This window comes from Oncorhynchus masou, chromosome 15 (assembly GCF_036934945.1).
Source record: "Oncorhynchus masou masou isolate Uvic2021 chromosome 15, UVic_Omas_1.1, whole genome shotgun sequence".
Classification (NCBI taxonomy): domain Eukaryota; kingdom Metazoa; phylum Chordata; class Actinopteri; order Salmoniformes; family Salmonidae; genus Oncorhynchus; species Oncorhynchus masou.
Genome location: NC_088226.1, coordinates 68,265,217 through 68,276,955, shown reverse-complemented (window position 1 = coordinate 68,276,955; position 11,739 = coordinate 68,265,217). Strand labels below are relative to the sequence as shown.

The 11,739-nt window shown below is 41.5% G+C and overlaps 1 protein-coding gene across 1 annotated transcript; it reads left to right on the top strand.

Moving 5' to 3' along the window:
• Positions 1-782: 782 nt before the first annotated feature.
• LOC135556721 (sulfide:quinone oxidoreductase, mitochondrial-like) lies at positions 783-10,426 on the top strand. Its single transcript, XM_064990127.1, has 10 exons — positions 783-1,126; positions 3,196-3,453; positions 3,832-4,002; positions 6,620-6,673; positions 7,188-7,388; positions 7,858-8,067; positions 8,657-8,840; positions 9,050-9,117; positions 9,605-9,783; positions 9,933-10,426. The coding sequence occupies exons 2-10, from the start codon at positions 3,217-3,219 to the stop codon at positions 9,988-9,990; spliced, it is 1,362 nt and encodes a 453-aa protein (XP_064846199.1). The 5' UTR covers positions 783-1,126; positions 3,196-3,216; the 3' UTR covers positions 9,991-10,426.
• The last annotated feature ends 1,313 nt before the right edge of the window (positions 10,427-11,739 follow it).

The following is an 11,739-nucleotide window of genomic DNA, read 5'->3' as shown; positions in this document are numbered from 1 at the left end:
TTTCCACCTGTTGTATTCGGCGCACGTGACTAATAACATTTTACTTGATTACACACACACACACACGTACTAACTTCGGTCATCACTAGATGCCACAGCCAGAAAGTCAAAAACCCCGCCTATTTCTACAATTTCTCTTGTGAAATCATACTTTAAGCGGAACCCTAACCTTATCCACACTGCTAATCTTATGCCTAACCTTAAAGCAAATGTTTGTTTTCAGGAATTTTGATGATATAGCCAATTTTGACTTTGTGGCTGTGATAGCTAGGGACAACCTCCATCTTGGCACTTCCCCCCCGTTGTGAAAACTATTTATTAATGTAACTAATGATAACTAACTAATGTAAATGTCACCACTAAAATACAAATCATGCTTAAATACATGTAATTTTGTCCTTGAAACATTTAATTGAAATACTGTAGAATTCCATTCTTCCTGTGGAGGACTGCCAATATGGCCGACAGGTGGAATCACAGCCTTTCAAACCGTCTCTCAATGGCCAATAGATAGCAACTGCAATCCAGTGTTTTTAAAAATATTTTTTTATTAACAACAAATCAATACAGGAAGTACATGTGGGAAAACAAGTATATAAATAATATACAATGGACAATTGGGCTCGAGGGTACAATATCACATTACACAAGGACCTTAAGGGTTTATATACTGTTCATCATTGGCAGTGACCCATTGCCAGGCATTTCTTTTGACAATGGTGCCATCATGTGGACATTTCGAGTAATGCACCCAGCAGCTGATAGACGTTCAACAGGTCGATGAGCTTACGCAGTCGTTTATGTTTACAACTCATGTTTCTGCACAGCTTCCGTTTGAAGAGGTTTGATCTAGCAGTCGTGCATGTCTTTATTGTGGGCGGAATGTTTTTTTCAAGCGTCATGTCGTCTGGGTTTTGTGAAACGAGGCCAATTTGTACTTACTGTATGTAGTGGTTTACTACGAAAACTATACTACGCAATCGGTGACACGCTCTCGAGGTGTGTTTTAAGACTGAAGGTAGATCGACAGTAAGTTTGACCGGAGCAAGGAGTCTTGAGTAGCCAGTCATAGATCGCCAGCCTGCAAGGATCATATCCCGTTTTCTCAACTTTCTTCTTAAATAAGGTAGGTTTCTAACTTCGACGCAACTAATTCTGGGAGTTGTGACATTGGGCCTCGACTCAGTCCCAGCCCAATGTATTTCTAAGCAATTCAAAATATAAAATATACTATAAAAAAAAGTATACAAACATTACAAAGAACAGTCATGGAATACATACAATATATTTAAATAAACACCTTGTAAAAAGTACAAGCATTCAAAGTTTTAATAGCTTTTTATGTTCTGAGAAGAAAATGTTTGTTTTAATTTAATTCTCAAATAATAGAGGTTTTCAACTCTTACATTTACGAATTTGGAAATGAGCTAAAATAACAATGATTTTGATAAGAAGGCTTCGCATAGCCTTTGCTATACTTTGTAAAAAATAAAATAAAATACAAATATATATATATATATAACATTTTCAACTAGAAGGGAAAAATATGCATGTATATAATCTAAAAACATCTACATATCTTTCCACAACTTCCGGGTATAAAATACATGTAAAACAGTCCCGGTTGTTCATTACAGAAGGTACAACAAACATCAATGTCTTTAAAAAACGTTTTAAGTTCATGTTTAGTAGGGTAGCACTTTTGTATTCATTTTTATGAAACGAATGTAATGTTATTAGTTAAAAAAGAAACTTCTGAGAAAGAGAGTAACCATAGAGATGCATCCCTTGTAACCAATGATTCCCAGCTAGCACAGTGGAGGTGGGATGATTCCTCATTGCTAGCTGGGTTACATTTATTTTGAGTTCTCCCTATGATGGGGTTAAAGTTCAGAAAACATTGAGCTTTTGTTTCTTAGTTATTGCTATTCCCAGATAAGTCATTGTATCCTTAACTGGGATGTCAGATATTAAGGGCATTTCAATCAAATGACTTGCTTAGTAAAATAAAGAGAAAATAAAAAATGAACATACAGATGAAGTAATGAGGATCATTTAGTTGCTAATGGCGGCCTGCACCTGCAGTACCTCGGTCTGCCTTCAATTTGAGAAACTCCATAAGGACAGGACTGAGCGAACCTGCAACATCATTTCCGAGAGCAGCTCAAACTACACATGCAATGTTTCCCCCCAAAAAACTCCCATGTCGCAAGATTTCGACACATCCTGATCACACTTCCTGATCATCAAATACGCCACTGAGCATCCTCATATGAAACCCATGGGGTGACGTCATCGATGACATCGTCCATATGTTTCACAGTCTATGGGATCATCAGAGATCCTATCATTCACCATTTAACTGTTGACTAGTGTTTAGAGTGGTCCCAGCCCAATGTCCCGACAGACTCCCAGAATAAGTTGCATTGAAAGGGAAAGGGGGAATAGCTAGTCAGTTGTCCCACTGAATGTATTTAACTGAAATGTGTCTTCTGCATTTAACCCAAGCTAGTAGAGGTATTGGTAGAATGATGTGAATAGGAGTGAATTGGCTGCTCTGCATAGACTTCAAATCACTTTGCTCAATGTTGTTATTATTTTTTTACACTGGGGCTATGAAATATGCATATGTAGTATGGCATTTTAAAAATATATTTTTACCTTTATTTAACCAGGCAAGTCAGTTAAGAATAAATTCTTATTTTCAATGAGGGCCTAGGAACAGTGGGTTAACTGCCTTGTTCAGATGCAGAACGTCAGATTTTTACCTTGTCGGCTCGGGGATTCCATCTTGCAAACTCCCGGTTACTAGTCCAACGCCCTAACCACTAGGCTAACCTGAACTAGCTAGGTTACAGAAGTCCGATTGATAGAACGGTTACCCCTACACATAAGACAAATATAACCAGTAGCCTCAATAACCTGATAATTGTAAGTGCGCGTTTTATGCTTGCACACATGCACCTTCTGCTGTTTTTTTCCTTTGACTATACTGCCTGTCAATAATCTGTCAGTCACTTGACCTCGTTCCTATGGAATCACTTCCTGTCAATCTGTCAGTCACTAGGCCCTATGGAATCACTTCCTGTCAATCTGTCAGTCACTGGGCCCTATGGAATCACTTCCTGTCAATCTGTCAGTCACTGGGCCCTATGTCATCACTGGAACTGAATCCTGACTTTGAATCCATTCTAGAGATCATACAGAAAGGAAAACATGGCTACAGTCAGAGTGGTGCATCGGCAGCGAGCCCTGTGGAGGCAGTGCCATAGGACTGCTGCTATTGGCATCTGTCATCTCCACACCACCACCAGCAGCAGCAGCCATGCCTCCTCCTCCAAAGAGCATTACAAGGTCCTAGTGCTGGGAGGAGGAAGTGGTGGCATCACAATGAGTGCTCGGATGAAGAGGAAGCTAGGGGCGGAGAACGTGGCCATAGTGGAACCCAGTGAGGTATTAAAGACAGTGGGTGGGTCTCAAATGGCCCCCTATTCCTATACAGTCCACTACTTGACCAGGGGCCCGTAGTGCATTACATAAGGAATAGGGGGCCATTTTGGATGTGGAACATGTAGTCTCGTGCACAAGAGTATATATTTAAGCATTAGGCGGTGTGCCTAGATACAGCCCTTAGCCGTGGTATATTGGCCATATCACAAACCTCCAAGGTGCCTTAATGATATTATAAACTGGTTACCAACGTAATTAGAGCAGTAAAAATACATGTTTTGTCATACCTGTGGTATACGGTCTGATATACCACGACTGTCAGCCAATCAGCATTCAGGGCTCGAACCTCCCAGTTTATAATAAGCAACATTATTCCCGTAGATGCACTACTATCAGCCCATCTGGACATTGGTTGGCGCTGGGGCTAAAGGTGTGGCCTCTTCCGGTCGACCTACCGCCAGTGTTGTGCCTTCTGGTGTCAAGTGGGTTAGATCCAAGGTCCAGGAAATCAACCCAGACACAAACACTGTGCGCACAGGAAATGGCATGGAGGTAGGTAGGGCTGTTTACTTTCCATATCGTTTATTTGATTTAATACACATTGATTGAAGTTAAAAAAAATGTAATTATAGGGCTTGGTCTCCTTCTGAAGGCAAAGGTCAGTCAAGTGTTGTCATAATCTGTGTTGCTCATTTTCCCTGAGGATAATAGGCTGAATCTACCACACACAGCAAAACCGATTAGTGAAGGTGCTGGAGGAAAAATGCTAAACTGGAGAAGAAAAAAAAACAGAAAAAGCCATAATACTTAAGAGATAAAAGGCTATAGAGCAGGACTCTCCAATCCTGTTCTCAAACCCTGTTCTCGTAGGTTTACACCAGGGCTCTCCAACCCTGTTCCCAGGGGAGCTACCCTCCTGTAGGTTTACACCAGGGCTCTCCAACCCTGTTCCCAGGGGAGCTAGCCTCCTGTAGGTTTACACCAGGGCTCTCCAACCCTGTTCCCAGGGGAGCTACCCTCCTGTAGGTTTACACCAGAGCTCTCCAACCCTGTTTCCGGAGAGCTGCCCTCCTGTAGGTTTACACCAGGGCTCTCCAACCCTGTTTCTGGAGAGCTGCCCTCCTGTAGGTTTACACCAGGGCTCTCCAACCCTGTTTCCGGAGAGCTGCCCTCCTGTAGGTTTACACCAGGGCTCTCCAACCCTGTTCCCTCTCCAACCCTGTTCCCAGGGGAGCTGCCCTCCTGTAGGTTTACACCAGGGCTCTCCAACCCTGTTCCCAGGGGAGCTACCCTCCTGTAGGTTTACACCAGGGCTCTCCAACCCTGTTCCCAGGGGAGCTACCCTCCTGTAGGTTTACACCAGGGCTCTCCAACCCTGTTCCCAGGGGAGCTACCCTCCTGTAGGTTTACACCAGGGCTCCTCCAACTGACATGTTCAGTTTATCAACCAGGGCCCTCCAATTATTAGAACCCTCCTGTAGGTTTACACCAGGGCTCCAACCCTGTTAGATCCTCTTGGGCAACTGGACAAATGACAGGGTCCTTTACACTGTTCCCAAACATTCCTGTAGGTTTAACAGTGAGTTCTCCACCCCATGTTCCCTCTAAACTGCCCTCCTGGTAGGTTTACCCAGGAGAAACATTGGCCCACCCTGAGAAGCACGAGATTGAACTGACATGATTTATCAACCAGCTAATTATTAGAATCAGGTTCACTAAATTTGGAACAGGGCTGGAGAGGCCTGCAATATAGATCCTCTTGATATGCAACTGGACAAATGACAATGAAATCATTCAGCTTTACATGTCCTTTACACTGAGTATACCAAACATTAGGAATGCCTTCCTAACAGTGAGTTCCATCCCATCCACCCCCTATTGCATTGACACGCACAACACAGACCGGTGCAGCATAACCAATCAGAGCTGCAGTAGGCCTATATGCAAATAGACCATTGCCATATGGATCTATGGAATTTACTTTGAACTGGACCGTGTGTACAGCATGAGCGGTCGTGAGTAGATGCACTTGTTTTGAGATCAAAGGGAGAGCTGCATGTAGCCATGCGTGCACATTTTGTTCATACCCTTTGCCACTTAGTGAGTTATTAGCCCAGTTGTAGATCATTTGTAGTCCGCAATAGTGGAGTGATTGCTTCCTACAAGAGCACAAAACATGTACATTTCTAGATATCTTTGAAAAGCGAGTCAGGTAACAAGCTTTTTTTTGTTTTAAAGGGGCAGCGTTGTATTTTGAGACTAGATTGAGTAAGCTAAGTAGTGAATAGGCAGAGGGTAGCATAATTTGTCTGATTCTCTGTAATAATGGTATTGGAATAATAATGCATTTTAATTTGTAAAGTGGCTTCTTGCATCAAACAACATTTTCAGTCACCTGGTCTGAAGGACAAGTGGATAAACAGGTTGATGTTTTTTCAAAAGTCTCATTGAATGTAGGCCTACATTGAACACCACACGTTGACTTCTACTGTAGGCTGAATGATGGAACAACTTTTTCCATGTTAAAATGTTATGGGATGCATTTTCTACATTGTTTTTGAAGGTAGACCTCTCTGGTAGGTCTATATTATGATCAAATGGCCACAGTAGCCTACTTGGCCACTGTTAAAACTATAACCTAAAGTGGATACAGCCTCAGTGTTCACAGTAAAACTGTAACCTAAAGCGGCTACAGGCTCAGTGTTCACAGTAAACCTGTAACTTAAAGCAGGTACAGCCTCAGTGTTCACAGTAAACCCACCTGCTCTGGAAGTTGCACAGATTTTTCACAACGTTCAAGTTTGTGCTCAGCAGACCTGAAATGTGCTCCGTGTTGACAATGTTTTGAGGGAACATTGTTTTTTTTGTTTTTTTTCTATTCACCCTCTAAATGGCTCACATACACAATCCATGTCTCAATTGTCTCAAGGCTTAAAAAAATCCTTCTTTAACCTGTCTCCTTCCCTTCATCGACACTGATTTGAAATTGATTTAACGAGTAACATCAATAAGGGATCATAGCTTTCACCTGGTCAGTCTAAATCATGGAAAGAGCAAAGTTCTTCATTGTTTTGTATGCTCAGTGTATGTTTGTTAATAACAAGGAAGTAGGCCTACAATAATTTTACCTTACAACTGACTGTAACTTGTATTGTCTTCCCTGTAACAGATCTCCTACCAATATCTGATAGTGGCTTTAGGTTTACAGCTACACTATGAAAAGGTAATAAGCACCATATTGTTTATTTTATGCCTTTCACCACTCCCTCAATATTGTTTTAAAGGTCTAATGCAGATATGTTTATCTCAATATTGAATCATTTCTGGGGAACAATGAAATAACTTTGCTGTGATTTGTTTTCAATTAAAATGGTCAAAAAATAAGCAAAAATAGCTTCTTAGTAGACCGTCTGAGTGGGGAGGTTTGGAACTCTCTTATTGGTCGATTGATGAATTTATTGCCTGGTGATGTCACCAAGCAGGCCAAAACTCCATTCTACCAAAACAGGCAGAAATTTCAGGTGGCCTTTTCAAACAGTTCTGACACTAAAAAGGCATTATCATTTTTTTTCTCTTTTTTTTTCACAGTATTATTCCAAACTTAGTGTGGAAATATATATATATATATATATAAGTAAATCATGTTTTTACCTGCACTGTTAACATAAGTCATTTTATTGTATGAGTCAGTCCCTGCCAATGATTATCTATTTTTGTCTCTCACAATCACTCTATAGATCAAGGGTCTGCCTGAGATTGAAGATTGGGTCAAATTTAAGATTGGTTCAAACTATTCCGTACAAACCGTGGAGAAGACTTGGAGTGCACTGCAGAACTTCAAGGAGGGAAATGCTATATTCTCTTTCCCCAACACTCCGGTGAAGTGTGCAGGAGCACCACAGAAGATCATGTACCTGACCGATGCTTATCTCAGGAAGGTATTTTGATATAAAATACATCAGATAAACTGTTGTAAAAAGGTATTCCGAATCTACATTTTTGTATCTGGGTTGACTTCTGTTCATTAGTGCACATGTAACGGATGTGAAACAGCTGGCTAGTTAGCGGTGGTGAGCGCTAAATAGCATTTCAATCGGTGACGTCACTTGCTCTGAGACCTTGGAGTAGTGGTTCCCCTTGCTCTGCAAGGGCCGTGGCTTTTGTGGAGCGATGGGTAACGATGCTTCGAGGGTGACTGTTGTTGATGTGTGCAGAGGGTCCCTGATTCGCGCCCAGGTATGGGCGAGGGGATGGTCTAAAGTTATACAGTTACACACACACCGTAGCAAAACGTTTTGAAATGGTGTATTTCTTACTGGTACCTAATGAACACAACCCAGCTCTCATCTGTGTCATACCCTTCCTCAATATTATAACAGGTTTATTCTGATCTGATCCCTCTCAAAGACAGGAAAAAGGGCTAAGGCCAACGTTGTGTACAACACATCACTGCCAGTGCTGTTTGGGGTCAAGAAATATGCAGATGCATTGTGGGAGATTGTGAAGAGTCGCGACATCCAGGTGAATCTCAGACAAAATCTCATCGAGGTCCGGGCCGACAAGCAGGAAGCTGTGTTTGAAAACCTCGACAATCCTGGAGAAACCAAAGTGTTTGAGGTAATTTGCTAATCGAAAACACAGAATGTAACTGAGGGGTTTGTTCACAGATTTCTAACATATTATTTAAGTTGACATAGAAAACTGATGCTAAGTAACGTAGTATGCAGATGTAGTCATAGTTATTGTAGCATTCATAGTTATTGTAGCATTCACTATCTCAGTGGTCTTGTGGTTGGTGTTTCTCCCCTAAGATAAGAAGATTGGGAGTCCGATCCCTGGTTGAATCATATCTAAGACTCTAAAAAATGGTACCTGATGTCCCTCTGTTTGGCACTCAGCATTAAGGAGATATAATTGGGGGTAAGGCCCTGTGATAGACTAGCGTACCAGTATACCCCCTGGACAGGACATCAAGCTGACTCGCACTACAGAAACAGGAGATAGACTAGCATCATGTCCAGGGGGTGAACTGGTACATAATTCGGAGATAGGGCAGGAGCCTATGGGTCATTCTGGCTCAGATAAGGCTTACTTGTCTGAACTTACTAACTATCGGAGCATTTGCTGGGCAACAACAAGACAGTAATAGTCTGATTTGTTTGTGCTAATTTTCAGTCAGGGAATCGAGCTTTTCTTTCTTTTTCAGTATGAGATGCTTCATGTCACTCCTCCGATGGGACCCAACCCGGTGGTTAAAGGATCCTTATTGGCTGATGAGGCTGGCTGGCTGGACATCAACAAAGAGACCCTTCAACATAACAAGTATCCCAACGTATTTGGTATCGGAGACTGCACCAACCTGCCGACATCCAAAACAGCTGCTGCCGTGGGTAAAGTCGTTTTGTTTTTTTCTGTTTTGCCACTTGTAAAAAAAAAAAAAATTATAATACCACAACTAAACACTGGGGGAAACGGCTCTTGCAAAAATGTTGCTGTGGTATTTACCTGCCGAGGTTGAAAACCTGTACCTACATGTCCTGCGTTTGTTGTTGAGCATGGGGAAGGGCACCAGTAAGAATATGGTGCGTTTTATTTCCAGCTGCCCAGTCTAGTATTCTGGACAGAACCATTTCAAAAGTGTTGAAGAATGAAAAGCCGGATAGTAAGGTACGTTACCTTACACAACACTAATTACACTTAACCTTGTATTAAAAATTACAGATACTTTGTGTGTTAGTATTTTTAGAATCTTCAAGATAACACAGGATATGTCCCAAATGACACACTTTATAGTGCACTACTTATGACCAGGGCCCTGGTGAAAAGTAGTGCACTATGGTTTGAATAGGGTGCCTTTTGGGTCGTATCCACATGATTATAAACTGGGTGGTTTGAGCCCAGAATGCTGATTGGTTGACAGTCGTGGTATATCTGACCGCAAACCACGGGTATGACAAAACATTTATTTTTACTGCTCTAATTACGTTGGTAACCAGTTTATAATAGCAATAAGGCACCTCGGGGGGGGTTGTGGTATATGGCCAATATACCACGGCTAAGGGCTGTATCCAGGCACTCTGCCTAAGAACATCCCTTACCACACCCCCTCGTGTCTTATTTCTTAAATATAGCGCTAAAATACTTGTGTTTACAGTATGATGGCTACACATCCTGCCCTTTGGTGACGAACTACAACACCGTCATCCTGGCTGAGTTTGACTACAGTGGGCAGCCCTTGGAGACATTCCCTATTGACCAAAGCAAGGAGAGATGGACCATGTACCACATGAAAGCTGACGTGATGCCTCATCTGTACTGGCATGGACTTCTCAAGTAAGTAGCTGTCAAAGAGAATTACTGGGTCGTATTCGTAAGGCACCAAGTGTGTGTGTGTGTGTGTAGACTAAACAGTGAATACATGTTTTACAGAGCTTTTTGTTGCTAATATTAGTCCAAACATACATCTGATATTTTTCCCATAGGGGGTTTTGGGGTGGACCAGGACCATACAGGAAAATCATGCACCTTGGGATGAAATAGAAGCTTATACAACCAATTCAGCTGTTTCACTGTTACAATGTAATCCACTTTTTCTCTGATCTTTGATTCCCAGATAGGGTTGCAAAATTCCTGTGACGTTCCCAAAATTCCAAGGATTTCTGGAAAACCTGGTAATTTTTGGAAAGTTCCTAGAACTTTGCAACACTATTCCCAGACCACTATTTCAATAACCATAATTGCATAATACAATTAAGCAAGGTATTGAATATATATATATATATATTCTCAATACCTTGCTTAATAAAACCTCTAGTAATAAAAGGTCTCCATAAAACCTCTAGTAATACTGTCAGTGCTTAATTTGAGCCAGATCACCTATTTTCCCGGATCTGGTACCTGTTGCGGCATGATTTATTAATTGTTTCACTGTTCGCACTATAAACATTCTAATAAAAGCTATCACAGTCCAATCAAATTGTCTACTTGTTATTTCTCTCGACCCCCGGAAAAAACCATCAGGTAAAAGCGTGAGGATCCTGTGTAATCACCCTATCCTCCCACACTGATTCCAGACCTGCTTTCTTATTCGTACTTAAAGGTTATGGGTAGGGTCGGTGGGGGGTAAGTAACTGATCTTGACACAGGTCTTGGTAGTGGTGGTCAGCTAGGGAAGTGGTCCCTACTGTCTGTAGTCATGTAGCCTAGGCTAGTCATCTCCCTACTGAATTTGAAACGTGGGAAAGACACATTTTAAATGGATAAGAAGCAATGATGTTTAAGTAAAAAAATCCAGAGAAAATCAATCCCGAAATGAGCCAGAGAACTGTCAGTGCCGAAAGAGAGGAGTGGGGGGAAACTGACCCTGATGGTGATGCCTTAGCTAGCAGCGCTGCTAACCCTGCCACCTCCACTACCAAGTAGGCCTTCAAATCTCAGACAACTTTAGTATTTTAGCTACTTTTCAACTACTTAGCACGTTAGCTAACCCTTCCTCTTACCTTAAAACCTAACTCCTAAACTTAACCCTAGCTTACGTTAGCCACCAAGCTATAATTCGTAACATATTGTACGTTTTGCAACTTCGTACCATATAATACGAATTGTAAATCATAACATACGAAATGGGTGATGGACATTCAAATTAATACATACCATACAAAATATCATACTTAAAGGAACATCACAGATTTACGTACAGAATAATACGAAATGCTCTGAGACCAGGTTGATCCACTGAAGGGAGGCTCAGTTCAAGAACAAGCTACGGTATAACCCCTGGCTTGTCATGTGAAATTAAAAGCTGGGCTGTACAACATGCAGAAATGTAGTGAGTTTTGGTCGAGAGACAACTGGGTGGATAAAACTAGCAAAAAATTGGGTGGAATGTACAATAATGTCCTTTGCCTCCGATGGAAAAACAAAACAAAGCCCTCTGAAAGGTTTTTTTACCATGACTGAACCAAGGAGCATTTATTGGAAGCAAGCATTGTAGACGAGGCTAAAGAGGACACCCAAGTTACCGTTAACATTCAAAATGAGAAAAAAAATAGGCACTACTGCCAGATTCTTCTGAACAGCCTTTACAAGGAGGCTAAACATCAGATACAGGCCCGCTCATGGCTTTGAGCAAGACATTTACTGACATGGAAAGTCATTGTGGTAGGTTTTGAAAACTAAGGTAGGAAAGTGTTTTCCTTCATCTGAATATGTGCGTCATGTTATAGGCAGGGGGCCTATATATTCTCATGTGCTCTGCTGCAACCAACATAAGATTTCTTATTTTAAGTT

Coding starts and splice junctions, on each gene's coding strand:
- LOC135556721 (XM_064990127.1), top strand. CDS start 3,217: ATGGCTACAGTCAGAGTGGTGCATCGGCAGCGAGCCCTGTGGAGGCAG. Junction 7,389..7,857: donor CCGATGCTTATCTCAGGAAG/GTATTTTGATAT, acceptor TCCCTCTCAAAG/ACAGGAAAAAGGGCTAAGGC. Junction 9,118..9,604: donor ATGAAAAGCCGGATAGTAAG/GTACGTTACCTT, acceptor TTGTGTTTACAG/TATGATGGCTACACATCCTG.